The sequence below is a fragment of the Dendrobates tinctorius genome, unplaced genomic scaffold (assembly GCF_039654945.1).
Source record: "Dendrobates tinctorius isolate UK_male_01 unplaced genomic scaffold, ASM3965494v1 ptg000065l, whole genome shotgun sequence".
In the NCBI taxonomy this organism is placed as follows: Eukaryota; Metazoa; Chordata; class Amphibia; order Anura; family Dendrobatidae; genus Dendrobates; species Dendrobates tinctorius.
The window spans coordinates 27,875,778-27,895,800 of NW_027361733.1; the positions used below are offsets into that span (position 1 = coordinate 27,875,778).

Consider the following 20,023-nt stretch of genomic DNA (forward strand, 5'->3'; position numbering starts at 1 on the left):
CTTTGGGGGTCTAATTTCTCCTGGTACCCTTGGGAAAATAAAAAATTGGGGGCTAAAGAAATATTTTTGTGGAAAAAGTGCTCACCAGGCATCTAGATAAGTTACTTGGGAGGTCTAGTTTCCAAAATGGGGTCACTTGTGGGGGTTTCTATTGTTTAGGCACATCAGGGGCTCTGCAAACGTAATGACGACCGCAGACCATTCCATCAAAGTCTGCATTTCAAAACGCCACTACTTCCATTCCGAGCCCTTACGTGTGCCCAAACAATAGTTCCCCCCATATATGGGGCACCAGCGTACTCAGGACAAACTGTACAACAACTTTTGGGGTCCAATTTATCCTGCTACCCTTGTGAAAAAAAAATTTCTGGCTAAAAATCATTTTTTTGAGGGAAACAAAAATATTTTTTATTTTCACGTCTCTGCGTGATAAACTTCTGTGAAGCACTTGGGGGTTCAAGGTGCTCACCACACATCTAGATAAGTTCCTTGGGGGGTCTAGTTTCCAAAATGGGGTCACTTGTGGGGGGGTTCCACAGTTTAGGTACATCAGGGGTTCTGCAAATGTAACATGATGCCCGCAGACCATTCCATCAAAGTCAGCATTTCATAATGTCACTACTTCCCTTCCGAGCCCCGACGTGTACCCAAAAAGTGGTCATCCCCCACATATGGGGTATCAGCGTACTCAGGACAAACTGGACAACAAATTTTGGGGTCTAATTTATCCTGGTACCCTTGTGAAAATAAAAAATTGCGCACTAAAAAATAATTTTTTGAGGGAAAAAATTTTATTTTCACGGCTCTGCGTCATAAACTTTTGTGAAGCACTTGAGGGTTCAAGGTGCTCACCACACATCTAGATAAGTTCCTTAGGGGGTCTAGTTTCCAAAATGGGGTCATTTGTGGGGAGCTCCAATGTTTAGGCACACAGGGGCTCTCCAAACACGACATGGTGTCCGCTAACGATTGGAAGTAATTTGCATTTCAAAAAGTCAAATGGCGCTCCTTCCCTTCTGAGCCCTGCCATGTGCCCAAACAGTGGTTCCCCTCCACATATGGGGTACCAGCGTACTCAGGACAAACTGGACAACAAGATTTGTGGTCCAATTTCTCCTGTTAGTCTTGTGAAAATTAAAAATAGTGCGCTAAAAATCATTTTTGAGGAAAAAAAATTATTTTTTATTTTCACTGCTCTGTGTTATAAACTTTTGTGAAGCACTTGGGGGTTCAAAGTGCTCCCTACACGTCTAGATAAGTTCCTTAGGGGGTCTAGTTTCCAAAATGGGGTCACTTGTGGGGGAGCTCCAATGTTTAGGTGCACAGGGGCTCTCCAAATGCGACTTGGTGTCCGATAACGATTGGAGCTAATTTTCCATTCAAAAAGTCAAATGGTGCTCCTTGCCTTCCGGGCCCTGCCGTGCACCCAAACAGTGGTTTATGACCACATATGAGGTATCTGTGCACTCAGGAGAAATTGCTCAACAAATTTTAGGATCCATTTTATCCTGTTTCCCATGTGAAAATGAAAAAATTGATGCTAAAAGAAAATTTTTGTTGGAAAAATTAAAATGTCCATTTTTTCTTTCCACATTGCTTTAGTTCCTGTGAAACACCTGAAGGGTTAATAATCTTCTTGAATGTAGTTTTGAGTAGCTTGAGGGGTGCAGTTTTTAGAATGGTGTAACTTTTGGGTATTTTCTGCCATATAGACCCCTCAAAGTGACTTCAAATGTGAGGTGGTCCCTAAAAAAATGGTTTTGTAAATTTTATTGTAAAAATGAGAAATCGCTGGTCAACTTTTAACCCTTATAACTTCCTAAAAAAAATATATTTTGTTTCCAAAATTGTGCTGATGTAAAGTAGACATGTGGGAAATGTTATTTAGTAACTATTTTGTGTCACATAACTCTGGTTTAACAGAATAAAAATTCAAAATTTGAAAATTGCAAAATTTTCGCCAAATTTCTGATTTTTTGACAAATAAACGCAAAAATTATCAGCCTAAATTTACCACTACCATGAAGCCCAATATGTCACGAAAAAACAGTCTCAGAATCGCTAGGATCCGTTGAAGCGTTCCTGAGTTATTACCTCATAAAGGGACACTGGTCAGAATTGCAAAAAATGGCCTGGTCATTAAGGTCAAAATAGGCTTGGTCATGAAGGGGTTAAAATAGTTTTTATTGTATAAAAGCGCCAATTCCCAAAAAAATATAAATGAGGTATCGCTGTAATGGTACTGACCTGAATAATAAACTGCTTTATCAATTTTACCACACGCGGAATGGTGTAACCACCCCCCCCCCAAAAGAAATTCATGAATTGCTGGTTTTTGTTTATTCTGCCCCCCAAAAATTGGAATAAAAAGCGATCAAAAAATGTCATGTGCCCGAAAATGGTAGCAATAAAAAGTCAACTCGTCCCGCATAAAACAAGACCTCACATGCCAAAATTATAGCTCTGAAAATGTGGTGATGCAAAAAACTTTTTTTTTTCTTTTGCAATAAAAAGCATCTTTTAGTGTGTGACAGCTGCCAAACATAAAAACCCGCTATAAATAGTAAATTAACCCCCCTCCCCCTTATCCCCTTAGTTAGGGGAAAAATAATAAAATAAAAAGTGTTTATTTCCATTTTCCGGTTAGGGGTGTGTTGGGGTTAGGGTTGGAGTTAAAATTGGGGGGTTTCCACTGTTCAGGCACATCAGGGGCTCTCCAAATGCGACATGGCGTCTGATCTCAATTTCAGCCAATTCTGCATTGAAAAAGTCAAACGGTGCTCCTTCCTTTCCGAGATCTGCCATGCACCCAAACAGTGGGTTACCCCCACATTTAGGGTATCAGCCTACTCAGGACAAATTGCAGAACAACTTTTAGGGTCCAATTTCTCCTGTTACCCTTGGGAAAATAAAAAAAATTGTGGGCGAAAAGATTATTTTCGTGAAAAATGATTTTTTTATTTTTACGGCTCTACATTATAAACTTTTGTGAAGCATTTGGGGTTTCAAAGTGCTCACCACACATCAAGATAAGTTTCTTAGGGGGTCCACTTTCCTAAAAGGTGTCAATTTTGGGGGGGTTTCCACTGCTTAGGCACATCAGGGGCTCACCAAATGCGACATGGCGTCCAATCTCAATTCCAGCCAATTTTGCATTGAAAAGTCAAATGGCGCTCCTTCCATTCCGAGCTCTGCCATGTGCCCAAACAGTGGTTTACCTGTATATATGGGGTATCAGCGTACTCGGTACAAATTTTACAACAACTTTTAGGGTCCAATTTCTCCTGTTACCGTTGGTAAAATAAAACAAATTGGATCTGAAAGTTTTTTTTGTGAAAAAAGTTAAATGTTCATTTTTTTTTTTTTTTTTAAACATTCCAAAAATTCCTGTGAAGCACGTTGATAAACTTCTTGAATGTGGTTTTGAGCACCTTAACCCCTTCACGACCTTTGACGCCACATAGGCGTCATGAAAAGTCGAGCCAAAACGACCCATGACGGCTATGCGGCGTCATGAAAAGATCTCCCTCCTGCGGGTCGGGTGAGCGGGTTCAATGAAAGTTCACCCTACCCGCTGTTACAGGGGGACCTAGACTTGACCCCAGCTTCGCCCCCCCAGTGATACGATCACTCCCAGTGACCTTTTTGTCTCCCCCTTCGCATCTGATGGGAGCTAGCGTCCATGTGACGCTAGCCCTCCAATCGGATGTGGAGGGGCGGAGTAAAATCATGGCTGCCTCGTTCCTCAACTTCATCCCGTCCGTGGAAGCTGAGGAACGAGGTGCCTGACTGCGGACGCTTTCACCGCCGCTGCCACCACTGCCCTCCGGTAATATACTTCTCTGCCCCGCCACCTCATTCCAGCCCCTCCCACCTCCGCTCACTCTCCCCTGCCCCCTGATCATCTCCTGCTCCCCTGATCCTCCCCCAGCACCCCCGATCATCCACCTGCTGTTGCCAGCTCCTCAGCCGCCTACTGTCTCCTTTGCCCCCGTGATCACCACTCAGCCCCAGTGATCACCCTGATTAACCCCTGTCCCCCTGATTAACCCCTGCTGTTGCAGGTTTTTATTTCCTTATCTCCTCAGCCACCTCCTGCTTCCCGTGCCTGACAGCCCCCCTCTGCCCCTAGTGATCCCCCAGCACCCCTGATCATTCCCCCTGCTGCTGCATGCTTCTCAGCCGCCTCCAGTGCCTAACAGCCCCCTCCTGCCCCCCGTGATCAGCCCTAGTGATCACCCCCATCAACCCCTGCCCCCTTATTACCCCCTGCTGCTGTTTTTTTTATATCCACCTCCATCTCCTCAGCCTCCTTCTGCCCCTGGTGATCATCCCCCTGCACCCCTGATCATCCCCCTGCACCCCTGATCATCCCCCTGCACCCCTGATCACCCCCACTGTTGCCGCCGCTGGTTCCATCTCCACCTAATTCTCCTCAGCGCCCTCCTGCGCCTGACAGCCCCTTTCTGCCCCCGGTGACCATCCCCCAGCCCCAGTGATCACCCCTGATCACCCCCTGCCCCCCTGATCACCCCCTGATCACTTCCCCTGCTGCTGCCGCTGGTTCCATCTCCTCAGTCCCCTCCTGCCCCCCGCGCGCCTGACAGTCCCCTCCTGCCCCCCGCGCGCCTGACAGTCCCCTCCTGCCCCCCGCGCGCCTGACAGTCCCCTCCTGCCAGCCCATTACTCCAGTAAAAAGTCACCAAACATTCGCACATACACACGCACACTATAATAAAGGTTTTTTTGCACACGCACACACACACCACACGCACAATGTCCCGCTCATCCCAGTCATCCCAGTCCCAAAGGGTCTACTCAGTTGAGGAGGTATATGAAATTATTGCCACTGATAGTGAGAGAGAGGACCCCACCTTTCTCTATTCCTCCCACTCTTCCTCTTCCAGCGACACAGACTTGCCACCACCGAGATGTCGCAGGACGAGAAATCGTCCAGAGCCCAGGGAGGAAGAGTCGGAGGCCTTAGAGGAAGAGTTGGAGACCTTGGAGGAAGTCCCACAGCCAAATGTGAGTTTCCCCCAACCTAGTGCTAGTCACGCCCAATGTCTCCCTCCTGGACCCCCGGCCCTGAAAATTTTGCTCCACGGATTCCTGATTTCGTTCCCCAATCAGGAATCCAGTTTGAGACTGCCAACTTCAGGGAAATAGACTTTTTCAAAGTCTTTTTCTCAGAGTCAATCATCAGTCTCATGGTGGAGGAAACAAACTTGTACGCCCAACAATTTTTGGCCGAACACCCAATTTCTTCATTCTCTACTTGGAGTCCCGTTGACTCTGTAGAAATGATTAAATATTGGGGACTGGTCCTTCACATGGGGATTGTGAAGAAACCAGAAATTCGCCAATACTGGAGTACTGATATTTTATATCAAACTCCAGTATTTGGCATGGTTATGACTCGGAAACGTTTTGAGGCTATCCATAAATTTCTTCATTTCAGGGACAACACTGAAAGCCTTCCCCGCGATGACCCGAATTTTGATAGACTGTTCAAAATTCGGCCAGTCGTCGAACACTTCAGCAACAAGTTTGCTGAAGTGTACATTCCCGAAAGGGAAATTCGTGTGGATGAATCCCTCATCCGCTTCAAAGGGAGGCTTCAGTTCCGTCAGTACCTGCCCAGCAAAAGGGCAAGGTACGGGATGAAACTCTACAAGCTGTGTGAAAGTACCTCAGGGTACACTCTCAGCGGCAACATGCTTGTGGTCAAGTTCAAAGACAAAAGAGACGTCTTTGTCTTGACCACAATCCATGGTCCCAGCACCACGGCCACCACCGTTCGAGGTACCCCAGCACTGGTCCACAAACCGGACTGTGTCCTGGCGTACAACCATCACATGGAGGGGAGTTGATCTTTCTGATCAAGTTCTCCAGCCCTATAGTGCCATGCGGAAGGCGAAGGTGTGGTACAAAAAACTGGCTGCGCACCTTGTACAAATGGCACTGTATAATGCATGCGTGCTATCACGATGTGCAGGCCAGGACCACTCCTTCCTTGAGTTCCAGGAGGCGGTGATAAAGGCCATGATTTTTGGAGAGGAGGACGGAGCGCGCCCCAGCACCCCTGGAACTCAAGTTTCGCGTATGGTACCAGGGCAACATTTTCCCCGTGAGGAGAAAAAAAAAAAAAGGTGCCGGGTATGCTATAAAAGGGGGACAAGAAGGGAAACTCGTTTCCAATGTGTAACGTGTCCCGACAAACCTGGACTGTGTTTGAATGAATGCTTCAGAATTCATCACACGTCCATGGACTAAACAAATCCTGCCACTCCACTACAGAACTCACCCACACCAGCCTGACATACACAACACCACACACACCAACCTGACGTACACTACGCCACACACACCAACCTGATGTAGTGTCAGGTTGGTATGTGTGGCGTAGTGTACGTCAGGTTGGTGTGTGTGTGGTGTATACAATACCACACACACCAACTTGACGTACACTACACCACACACACCAACCTGATGTAGTGTCAGGTTGGCATGTGTGGCGTAGTGTACGTCAGGTTGGTGTGTGTGTGTGTGGTGTATACAATACCACACACACCAACTTGACGTACACTACACCACACACCAACCTGACGTACACTACGCCACACACACCCACCTGATGTAGTGTCAGGTTGGTGTGTGTGGCGTAGTGTACGTCAGGTTGGTGTGTGTGTGTGTGTGTGTGGTATACTATACCACACACACCAACCTAACTTAAACTACACCACACCACACACCAACCTGACATACACTACGCCACACACAACCTGATGTAGTGTCAGGTTGGTGTGTGTGGTGTATACTATACCACACACACCAACCTATCTTAAACTACACCACACCACACACCAACCTGACATACACTACGCCACACACACCAACCTGATGTAGTGTCAGGTTGGTATGTGTGGCGTAGTGTACATCAGGTTGGTGTGTGTGTGTGGCGTAGTGTATGTCAGGTTGGTGTGTGTGGTGTATACTATACCACACACACCAACCTGACGTACACTACACTACTCCACACACCAACCTGACATACACTACGCCACACACACCAACCTAATGTAGTGTGGCAGGTTGGTGTGTGTGGCGTAGTGTACGTCAGGTTGGTGTGGGTGTGGTGCATACTATACCACATACACCAACCTGACGTACACTACATACTTTCCATAAGCGACCTGGTGTCCACTAATGATTGGAGCTAACTTTCCATTCAAAAAGTCAAACAGCTCTTCTTCCTTTCAGGGCCCTGCCGTGCGCCCAAACAGTGGTTTATGACCACATATGAGGTATCGGTGTACTCAGGAGAAATTGCCCAACAAATTTTAGGATCCATTTTATCCTGTTGTCCATGTAAAAATGAAAAAATGTAGGCAAAAATAAATTTTTTGTGAAAAAAAAAGTACTTTTTCATTTTTACAGATCAATTAGTGAATTACCTGGGGGTTCAAAGTGCTGACTATGCACCTAGATAAGTTCCTTGGGGTGTCTAGTTTCCAAAATGGGGTCATTTGTGGAGGAGCTCCAATGTTTAGGACAGGGGCTCTCCAAACACGGCATGGTGTCCGCTAACTATTGGAGCTAATTTTCCATTCCAAAAGTCAAATGTCGCTCCTTCCCTTCAGGGCCCTGCCGTGCGCCCAAACAGTGGTTTATGACCACATATGAGGTATCGGTGTACTCAGGAGAAATTGCCCAACAAATTTTAGGATTCATTTTATCCTGTTGCCCATGTAAAAATGAAAAAATTGATGCTAAAATAAAAATTTTGTTGGAAAAATTAAAATGTCCATTTTTTCCTTCCACGTTGCTTTAGTTCCTGTGAAGCACCTGAAGGGTTAATAATCTTCTTGAGTGTAGTTTTGAGTAGCATGAGGGGTGCAGTTTTTAGAATGGTGTCACTTTTGGGTATTTTCTGCCATATAGACCCCTCAAAGTGACTTCAAATGTGAGGTGGTCCCTAAAAAAATGGTTTTGTAAATTTTGTTGTAAAAATGAGAAATCCCTGGTCAACTTTTAACCCTTATAACTTCGTGACAAAAAAAATTTGTTTCCAAAATTATGCTGATGTAAAGTAGACATGTGGGAAATGATATTTATTAACTAGTTTGTGTCACATAACTCTCCGGTTTAACAGAATAAAAATTCAAAATGTGAAAATTGCGAAATTTTAAAAATTTTCGCCAAATTTCCATTTTTTTCACAAATAAACGCAAAAATTTTCGACCTAAATTTACCACTAACATGAAGCCCAATATGTAATGAAAAAACAATCAGAATCGCTAGGATGCGTTGAAGCGTTCCTGAGTTATTACCTCATAAAGGGACACTGGTCAGAAATGCAAAAAAATGGCCAGGCCATTAAGGTCAAAATAGGCTGGGTCGTGAAGGGGTTAAGGGGTGCAGTTTTTAGAATGGTGTCACTTTTGGGTATTTTTCTATCGTATAGACCCCTCAAAGTGACTTCCAATGAGATGTGGTCCCTTAAAAAATAAAATGGCGTTGTAAAAATGAGAAATCGCCGGTCAATTTTTACCCTTATAACTTCCTAACAAAAAAAATTTTGGTTCCAAAATTGTGCTGATGTAAAGTAGACGTCTGGGAAATGTTACTTATTAATTATTTTGTGTGCCATATCTCTGTGATTTAAAGGCATGAAAATTCAAAGTTGGAAAATTGCAAAATTTTCGCCAAATTTCTGTTTTTTTCCACAAACGCAAGTTATATCAAAGAAATTTTACCACTAATATGAAGTACAATATGTCACGAGAAAACACTGCCAAACGCCAGGATCAATGGAAGCGTTCCAGAGTTATTCATAAAGGGACAGTGGTCAGATTTGTAAAAATTGGCCCGTCATTAACATGCAAACCACCCTTGGTGGGGGTAAAAGGGTTAAAATGGAAATTCAAACCAGAGAGACGTGGAAGAAAACTGAAGACTACCGTTTGAATAAATGGCTCAGGATGATCAAAGACAGTCTCAAGTTATCTTTGAGTACTGTCACTGAAGACACCTGTGTGAAGCTAATCTCTTAGCAAGATGTCCCTGCAAAGTCCCACTGTTAAAAGTAAGACATGTACTGAAGCGAATACATTTTGCCAAGGAATAAATCAACTGACATAAAGAGAAATGGAGAAACATTGTAAAATTGTTTTTTTTGGGTCCAAGGGCTGCAGAAAGTTCATCAGACAACCCCCCAAACTCTGCATTCAAGCCACAGTACCCTCTGAAGACATGAAACATGGTGGTGCAAGCATCATCATATGGACATATTTCTCTTACTATGGTGCCGGACATATTTCTCTTACTATGGTGCCGGACCTATTTACCGCATACCAGGGATCATGGAGCAGTTTGAATATTTAAAACACTTGAAGAGGTCATGATGCCTTAGGCTAAGTGCACACGTTGCATATTACAAGCAGAATTTTCCTAATAAAAACCGCATTTCCAGCTCCCAGATACCGCATGCGTTTTTTTTGCGGTTTGTAAGGGTTTGGAACTACAGACAAAGTTGAATGACAGAAAAAAAAAAAAAAGGTTTATGAAGTAATTTCCTGTTACAACCCCTATTCTCCATGTTTTTTTGCTAATTGCAAGACAGTGAAGATGCCTCCATTGCAGAGCCTGTGTTTGAGCCCAGAAATTATGCTTATTTTGCTGCACCACCATAACGAGCAGGTAATGCTGGATTCACAGTAGCTTTTTTTCACGTACCGCATCTATCGTTTCTTAGACACAAAAACAACACAGTATGACAAACGTGCATAAATACTCTGCTGTAAAACATATGTAACTGTAAGTAGCAAGTGCTAGTAAAAGATGTTAACAAAACCAGGGTATTTTGTTGATACTTTTTTTGCAAAAAAATGTACGCTAAGCCACTCCGCCGCGTCAAGGCATACCCTTCTCGGAGCAGTCCTATCTAATATATTTAAAAACCTGAACATGTGAATAATACCTTCATGAGCAGGGTTCAGAAAGGTGCTGCCCGGTATGGGCTCAATGGCTTTTTATGCATGCCCCAAAGGAGAGAGGCGGGGATCTCCCAAAGCTTGCATAAGCAAGAAATCACTGGATTCAGAACACATGACACATGCACAAAAACTGAACGGGTCATAAGACCCTGTTCACACCACCCAAGAACTAAGACACAAAAACAGAACACAGTATGACAAACGTGCATAAATACTCTGCTGTAAAACATATGTAACTGTAAGTAGCAAGTGCTAGTAAAAGATGTTAACAAAACCAGGGTATTTTGTTGATACGTTTTTTTGCAAAAAAATGTACGCTAAGCCACTCCGCCGCGTCAAGGCATACCCTTCTCGGAGCAGTCCTATCTAATATATTTAAAAACCTGAACATGTGAATAATACCTTCATGAGCAGGGTTCAGAAAGGTGCTGCCCGGTATGGGCTCGCTGGGCAAAATGGCTTTTTATGCATGCCCCAAAGGAGAGAGGCGGGGATCTCCCAAAGCTTGCATAAGCAAGAAATCACTGGATTCAGAACACATGACACATTCACAAAAACTGAACGGGTCATAAGACCCTGTTCACACCACCCAAGAACTAAGACACAAAAACAGAACACAGTATGACAAACGTGCATAAATACTCTGCTGTAAAACATATGTAACTGTAAGTAGCAAGTGCTAGTAAAAGATGTTAACAAAACCAGGGTATTTTGTTGATACTTTTTTTGCCAAAAAATGTACGCTAAGCCACTCCGCCGCGTCAAGGCATACCGTTCTCGGAGCAGTCCTATCTAATATATTTAAAAACCTGAACATGTGAATAATACCTTCATGAGCAGGGTTCAGAAAGGTGCTGCCCGGTATGGGCTCGCTGGGCAAAATGGCTTTTTATGCATGCCCCAAAGGAGAGAGGCGGGGATCTCCCAAAGCTTGCATAAGCAAGAAATCACTGGATTCAGAACACAAGAACAAGTGCTAGTAAAAGATGTTAAAACCAGGGTATTTTGTTGATACTTTTTTTGCAAAAAAATGTACGCTAAGCCACTCCGCCGCGTCAAGGCATACCCTTCTCGGAGCAGTCCTATCTAATATATTTAAAAACCGGAGTGGCTTAGCGTACATTTTTTTGCAAAAAAACGTATCAACAAAATACCCTGGTTTTGTTAACATCTTTTACTAGCACTTGCTACTTACAGTTACATATGTTTTACAGCAGAGTATTTATGCACGTTTGTCATACTGTGTTCTGTTTTCGTGTCTTAGTTCTTGGGTGGTGTGAACAGGGTCTTATGACCCGTTCAGTTTTTGTGCATGTGTCATGTGTTCTGAATCCAGTGATTTCTTGCTTATGCAAGCTTTGGGAGATCCCCGCCTCTCTCCTTTGGGGCATGCATAAAAAGCCATTTTGCCCAGCGAGCCCATACCAGGCAGCACCTTTCTGAACCCTGCTCATGAAGGTATTATTCACATGTTCAGGTTTTTAAATATATTAGATAGGACTGCTCCGAGAAGGGTATGCCTTGACGCGGCGGAGTGGCTTAGCGTACATTTTTTTGCAAAAAAACGTATCAACAAAATACCCTGGTTTTGTTAACATCTTTTACTAGCACTTGCTACTTACAGTTACATATGTTTTACAGCAGAGTATTTATGCACGTTTGTCATACTGTGTTCTGTTTTTGTGTCTTAGTTCTTGGGTGGTGTGAACAGGGTCTTATGACCCGTTCAGTTTTTGTGCATGTGTCATGTGTTCTGAATCTATCGTTTCTTGTATCATCTCATTGTGCGCGTCTATGCGCATGCATGGCGTGCACATGGTCTAGGCTTTTCCTGTGTTTAATGTGCATTTATGCACAGGTGTCTTTCGTGTGCATTGACAGGGTTCACATTGCGTTACGGGACAATTTTAGGACGGATACGTTACATAGTGGCAATATGTAATGGATGCCTTAAGTCCGCCATTGCCCGCAATGAAAATAATGCATCATAAGGCATGTCCAAATCGCAATGTGTTATCAACTAGGCGTTAATGATGCACCCTTGAACGCTGCTTGGCATTTTTTGGTTGCATTGGTGAACGCACTTGTTTGCTGTGCCTATAAAACTGTATGTGCAAATGCTAGGTAGCGCATGTTACCTGGGCGGTACCATATGTTTACGCAATCGCTACGTCAATAATGATGTCAATAATGACATCTGCTTTACTGCATACAAAATGTTTGCTGTAACGCCATGTAAACTGAGCCTTAGGCCTGCATTGCTCAAAGTTTCATTTTTGTGTCTGATGAAAGTCTTTAAAAAAAAGCCCCAAGGTTTTTTATGGAATGTAACAAATTAAAGCACAATGGTCTATGGAAATGCAGCATTCGCATGTACATGTGTTTGTTTGCGTTATAGTGCGCATGCAATTTTTGCGTACAGATTTGTAGATACTGTATTTTACTAGGTTGCTAGGGCGCATAAAAAAATTCAAGCGCGTGCAACTACTTTTATATTACATTGGTTTTTTTGTCACACATTGCGCCTTCAAAAATAATGCTAATGTTAAAGTACCGTAATCTTAATGTCCGTATATTTCTTTACGGTTCTTTTGATGTATTTGTGACTCATATTAAATTCTCCCATAGGAGCGATGTCGTACAAGGAGGAGTAAGAGGAGGACAGCTTCAAAAAGAATGTGGGTACACCCAATTGTTCAAGAGCGTGTGGACAAGGGCCACTTCAGTCGTCTTTACCAGGATTTAAGGAAGTAAGATATAGTAGGGCAACTTATGTTTTTTGGAACACAGTGAGCAACAAATTTTATTTAAATTTGTTTTGTTTGTTCTAATCATGTGCAATACTTACCAGTAGAGTTGAGCGATACCGTCCGATACTTCAAAGTATCGGATCGGAATGGATCGGCCGATCTTAAAAGTATCGGTATCGCCGATTCCGATACCGGAAGTCCCATTCAAGTCTATGGGACTTCCGGTATCGGAATAAGAAAAATCCTGTTTTTCCCTTGTACAGCCTCTCTGGGGTCTGTACGGGCCTTTAGGGGGGCTGTGCCGGCCTGCCATGGGGTCTGTGCCGGCCTGCCGGGGGGGCTGTGCCGGCCTGCCGGGGGGGCTGTGCCGGCCTGCCGGGGGGGCTGTGCAGGCATCGTCCGATGGGACTACAAGTCCCATCGGGCGATGCCTGCTACCATGACAGTGATTGACACATTAGCCAATGATGGGACAGTAGTAGTCCCATCATCCGGCTAATGTGTTGAATGTAAAAAAAAAAAAAAAAAAATTACATGCTACATACATGCTACATACATACTACATATATACTACATGCAACATACATACTACATATATACTACATGCAACATACATACTACATATATACTACATGCAACATACATACTACATATATACTACATGCAACATACATACTACATATATACTACATGCATGCATACTACATATATACTACATGCAACATACATACTACATATATACTACATACATACTGCATGCTACATATATACTACATGCATACTACATATATACTACATGCAACATGCATACTACATATATACTACATGCAACATACATACTACATATATACTACATGCAACATACATACTACATATATACTACATGCATGCATACTACATATATACTACATGCAACATATATACTACATACATACTACATATATACTACATGCATGCAACATGCATACTACATATATACTACATGCAACATGCATACTACATATATACTACATGCTACATATATACTACATATATACTACATACATACTACATACATACTACATATATACTACATGCATGCTACATACATACTACATGCTACATACATACTACATGCTACATACATACTACATATATACTACATGCATGCTACATACATGCTACATACATACTACATACATACTACATGCATGCTACATACATGCTACATACATACCACATACATACTACATACATACTACATGCTACATACATACTACATATATACTACATGCATGCTACATACATACTGCATGCTACATACATACTGCATGCTACATGCATGCTACATACATACTACATACATACCACATATATACTACATACATACTACATACAATACATTCATACAATACATACATAGACATACAGTACATATAACATAGAGTAACATACTTACCAATACTTGTCACATTGTTCCCCGAAGCCATTGTCTTTTACGGAATAAATATTAACATAACAAACCACAAAAATACTCACCCACGATCCGAAGCAGTCCACGAGTGTGTCCCACGACGATCTTGGGTAGAGAACTGCAGCATCAGCTGTTGCTGCCGTTCTCTACGGGCTGCAGGAATCCAATGACGGAAGGTAGGTATCCTTCCGCACTGTATTCCTCCGCCACTTAAAAAAAAAAAAAAAAAGTCCCTAGTCTCACTTTATGCCATTGCTGCGTGGGAATTTCCCACACAGCAATGGCATAAAGTGAGACTAGGGACTTTTTTTTTTTTTTTAAGTGGCGGAGGAATACAGTGCGGAAGGATACCTACCTTCCGTCATTGGATTCCTGCAGCCCGTAGAGAACGGCAGCAACAGCTGATGCTGCAGTTCTCTACCCAAGATCGTCGTGGGACACACTCGTGGACTGCTTCGGATCGTGGGTGAGTATTTTTGTGGTTTGTTATGTTAATATTTATTCCGTAAAAGACAATGGCTTCGGGGAACAATGTGACAAGTATTGGTAAGTATGTTACTCTATGTTATATGTACTGTATGTCTATGTATTGTGAGGTAGCGCTGTCATGTAAGTAAGGGGTTCTCGCTTGCAGCGATCGAAAAACACATCCGGCACAGGATTTTCCAACAAATCATAGTCTATGAGGTTTATTCATCCTTCATAAACCTCCAGCAGCAATATACACAGCATTACAGGAGAGCGTCCATTATACAGGCTATTTAGCCCCAGGGTTATCTCACCCACGTCAGGGTTCCCATATGGCTGTTTCTCCAGGCCGCAGAAGTCCACTCACTCCTCAGGGACTCTCAGATACTGGCCGCCATTACACACACAGCCGCTCCACAGGCTGCTGTTAGTGAGGAGATCCTTCTCCTCACGGGACCTTCCAAAAACTGGACCGATCAGGTCCCAGCATTCACTCCATGTGACCTAACCTGGCCACATTATATGGTCCATAGCCACGCCCACCGGGTCACATGACTATGACCTCACCACAGGTCCTTCACACAGACATATATACTTTACAATAGCATTCATAAACATACATATGTCTCTATCTCAAGGTCACCCACCTTGAGATACATAATGGCTCTTCAACCACTCACACTCTTGGGACATCCACACAGCGCCCCCTCGTGGACACAGTGGTCATTACACCACATACCTCCCCCCTATGTTCAAACTTGTGGGGTTGAACACACAACATCACACCAGGGTCTCGCGACCGGGCACGTATTGCACCTTGCCCCACAGGTCGAGAGAACTGTCTCCATTTGTCATACGGCCTCATCTCTACATTAGGCCACCCCCGCCCCCAGCGGTCATAATACCGGTCATTGTCTTTGACCCTCCAGTCACGGTCTGTCTGCATCATCAGACACTGTTTAGTCACCACACTGTTACAGTGCCCCTTGTCACCTGATCTTTCTCTCATTGACCGTCTCTCTCGGTTGGTGCGGTCATAAGTCTTAGTCGATCCTGCTGTCTGGCACGAGTCTGACTCAGTCAACGTCTCACAGGAACTACAGCCCTTCAACCTCGTACGGTCTGTCGAATTGCCACTCGCTGACATTCTTCGGCCATCTGCCATGTCACTTCTTGGCGGTACCCCTGGGGTCCTTACATCTTGGTATGAAGGCGGCCGCCACCTGGTATTCCGCACTTCTTTATTAATCCGCTGGCGGTCCAGCTTCAACTGTTCAATCTCTTGCAGGTACCCCACTCTATACTCCAAGAGCAATTGAAAGTTCCTCAGGCTTTCCATGGAGCCAACCACCATCATGGGAATCCTTCCCACTTCACCAGACACCTGGTCTTCGTCATCAGGAGGGATCCTCACCCTCACCACACCGGAGACATTCACAAGGTCCTGCATCACCTTCCCGGACCTTCCAATGATTCTCCCAATCAGAGCTTTGGGTACCGGAACCACATCTTTCCTCAAACCCAACCGATCCATAGCCTCTCTTGCTATCTCTAGGCGTCGAGGAGCCTTCATATTACTCCGCCTAACCAATTGTTTGACACGTAGACACTGCAAATGCATCTCTTTCAGGACAGCTACTCGATTTGATGTGTTTTCCCTAGCTGATACTATCACCAACTGCCGAGTCTCAGGTGCCCAGTGCACCTTACACGCTTTGACCGCCTCTTTGAAAGCCTCATGCACACCTTCCTCAGCACAGGCTTCTTGCATGTCTTCTGGTACATCAATTACAACCTTGAAGGTCGTGGACTTGCTCTCATCCTGGACAGATGGCTCTGGGTTCCCCACGGACACTTCCCTCAAGATATCTGTCATGACCGGATGACTGTCTTGTGCAGCTCTTGGCTCACCATCTTCCTGAAATTTACAGTCTTCAGGACCCTTTTCCAAGATGGGCTTTGTCAGTTCTGCCTTGCTATCAGTCGGGGACGGCCGCTGTACGTCTTCGCCCATCCACTTCTCCCACAGAAGACCTTTTACTACTCCACTGAGTTCTTGCAGAACTTTATCTTTCTCCTCTGCCAGGTAGCGACGCTCATCCTCTCTCCTGAGAATCTCCTGTTGATGCTTCTCTTGGGCCTCTCTGAGCACCTCCATATCTTCCAACAGGGTCTTGTTCATGGTTTTACACGCTGACAGGTGACCTCTGAGCTCAGAGACTTCCTTCTCCAGCTCATCCACTCTGTGCTCAGCTGCTTGCCTTAGGACTCTTTCCCGTTCGACATGTTCTGTTACAGTCTCCTTTATCAGCTGTATCTCACGATCCTGCTCTCTTTTGTCCATCACGTGTCTCACTACTACCTCTTTAATTATATCGTTAAAGGGTACCACTGGGTCAGTCACCCCAGTCGAGTGAACCCTCCAGTTACCGTCCAGCACCAATGTGTCTAGTCCAGTCGTCTCATCTCCCAGCCCACCATCTGTCTTATCACGAGACGTCAGGTCCGTCAGTTGGGCAGATGTACTTCTTCCTCTGGTCAGTTCTACCTCTGACCTGTCCATGTCAGGAGCCGTCACTGTCTCAGTGTCTGCTTGTCCCACAGTCGAAGCATCTCCATCGTCAGACCAAACGTCATCAAACAAAAGAAAGTCCCGGCCCCTCTCCCAGGCATAGACTAAGTCCCGTGGTATTCCTCTACCTTGGCACTCACCACCTTTGGTCCCCTCAAACACTACTGTGTCTACTGCGTAGTTCACCGTGACCCCGTGTTTACAGCGAACCCTGACGTTTTTCTCGGTCAGAGAGAAAACGAGAGGCGTTCCTGTCAGAGTCACCTGACTCTCTGAGTCCAGCCGACCAAAGGCTCCTTCCCGGTGCAGCATCACTGTACACATCTGTGGCCCATCATTACTACCTGGAAAGGATATTCCACATTCTGAAAAAGACCTGCACATACACTGCGGTACTCCAGACATACCTACTGAGTCACCCAGTGCTGTCACTTCTTCACACTTGGCCCCTTTCTGGACCACCACCCCGCTTTGGGTTGCCACCCCAATTTTGGTCACCACCCCTTTTTGGGTTACCACTCCAATTTGGGTCACCGCCCCCTTTTGGGTCACCGCCCCCTTTTGGGATTTCCCCATGTCCGTCCTGCAGAACCTCTTAGGCCACAGTTCACACCACACAGTTTATGTCTCTCACGATACCAGACAAGTCCTTGTTGGCACCACCACAGCTCCTGCTGTCACCGATCACTGGCACCACCGGCTGCTGTTCACACACACAGCGGCTGGAGTCACTGCAGCTCCTGCTGCGCCATCTTCATGGACCCGCCGATCCACCGGAAGCCGCTTGTCACCTTCGTGACCCCACTGAGCCACATCAAGCCGCTTGTCACCTTCTTGACTCCCACTGAGCCACCGCAGGCTGAGTCGAGAAAAAAGAAAAAAAACACACCACAAAAAAAACTCACGTGTCCTGACTGTGCGCTATTCAGGACGCTCCTGTCTCCATCTGAGACCGTCCAACACACAGGGCGCACCGGGTGAGATTCAGGGAGCGACCCTCCTCCCAGGGTCTCCCCACACACCGGCCTCACCAGGTCCAGGGGCTCAGCGGGTGCTATTCAGGACATCCGTCTCAGCCTGAGACTGCCCAACACTTAAGCCTCACCAGGTCCAAGGTCCTACCATGTGCTCCAGGGCTCTTCCCAACACTGACCCTCCAGGACCTTGCTCACTGAACCCTCCAGGAACACAGTCTTTACCACTGACCCAGGTCAGTAAAACACTTTTTTTTTTTTTTTTTTTTTTTTTCTCCTTCTTTCCCGACCGGCACCTGCTGGCCGCGCAGGTTCTCGGACCTCTCTACCGCAGAGGTATCCTATAAGTCTTTGCCACTGACTCCTGTCAGCACATCACATGGCTTTAAGACCGTCAGCCTTCCTGGCTCAGCGTTGCCCCCAGCAACCAAATCTGCAGTCCTTTTCCGTTGCCCCTAGCAACAAGGCTACAATATTGCCCTTTGCTTTCTCCACCATATGTGAGGTAGCGCTGTCATGTAAGTAAGGGGTTCTCGCTTGCAGCGATCGAAAAACACATCCGGCACAGGATTTTCCAACAAATCATAGTCTATGAGGTTTATTCATCCTTCATAAACCTCCAGCAGCAATATACACAGCATTACAGGAGAGCGTCCATTATACAGGCTATTTAGCCCCAGGGTTATCTCACCCACGTCAGGGTTCCCATATGGCTGTTTCTCCAGGCCGCAGAAGTCCACTCACTCCTCAGGGACTCTCAGATACTGGCCGCCATTACACACACAGCCGCTCCACAGGCTGCTGTTAGTGAGGAGATCCTTCTCCTCACGGGACCTTCCAAAAACTGGACCGATCAGGTCCCAGCATTCACTCCATGTGACCTAACCTGGCCACATTATATGGTCCATAGCCACGCCCACCGGGTCACATGACTATGACCTCACCACAGGTCCTTCACACAGACATATATACTTTACAATAGCATTCATAAACATACATATGTCTCTATCTCAAGGTCACCCACCTTGAGATACATAATGGCTCTTCAACCACTCACACTCTTGGGACATCCACACAGCGCCCCCTCGTGGACACAGTGGTCATTACACCACAGTATGTATTGTATGAATGTATTGTATGTAGTATGTATGTAGTATATATGTGGTATGTATGTAGCATGTAGTATGCATGTAGCATGCAGTATGTATGTAGTATGTATGTAGTATGTATGTGGTATGTATGTAGCATGTAGTATGTATGTAGCATGCATGTAGTATATATGTAGTATGTATGTAGCATGCATGTAGTATATATGTAGTATCTATGTAGCATGTAGTATGTATGTGGTATGTATGTAGCATGTAGTATGTATGTAGCATGCATGTAGTATGTATGTAGTATGTATGTAGCATGCAGTATGTATGTAGCATGCATGTAGTATATATGTAGTATGTATGTAGCATGTAGTATGTATGTAGTATGTATGTGGTATGTATGTAGCATGTAGTATGTATGTAGCATGCATGTAGTATATATGTAGTATGTATGTAGCATGTAGTATGTATGTAGCATGCATGTAGTATATATGTAGTATGTATGTAGCATGTAGTATGTATGTGGTATGTATGTAGCATGTAGTATGTATGTAGCATGCATGTAGTATATATGTAGTATGTATGTAGCATGCATGTAGTATATATGTAGTATGTATGTAGTATGTATGTAGCATGCAGTATGTATGTAGCATGCATGTAGTATATATGTAGTATGTATGTAGCATGTATGTAGTATGTAGCATGCATGTAGCA

General features: G+C 44.7%; 1 protein-coding gene across 4 annotated transcripts in view; it reads left to right on the top strand.

Annotated features, from left to right (window-relative positions):
* Positions 1-20,023, top strand: part of LOC141094857 (uncharacterized) — a 48,653-nt gene that overhangs the window by 26,035 nt on the left and 2,595 nt on the right. The window contains exons 1-2 of one of the 4 annotated variants that reach the window (XM_073580860.1): positions 11,430-11,456; positions 12,627-12,748. The exons of 2 other annotated variants lie outside the window; for them this stretch is intronic. In XM_073580860.1, coding sequence (XP_073436961.1) covers positions 11,451-11,456; positions 12,627-12,748 — 128 coding nt within the window. In that variant the 5' untranslated portion in view covers positions 11,430-11,450. Of the gene's footprint in view, positions 1-11,429; positions 11,457-12,626; positions 12,749-20,023 lie in introns of those variants that run through there. One more of the 4 variants, XM_073580858.1, reaches the window with a different exon arrangement.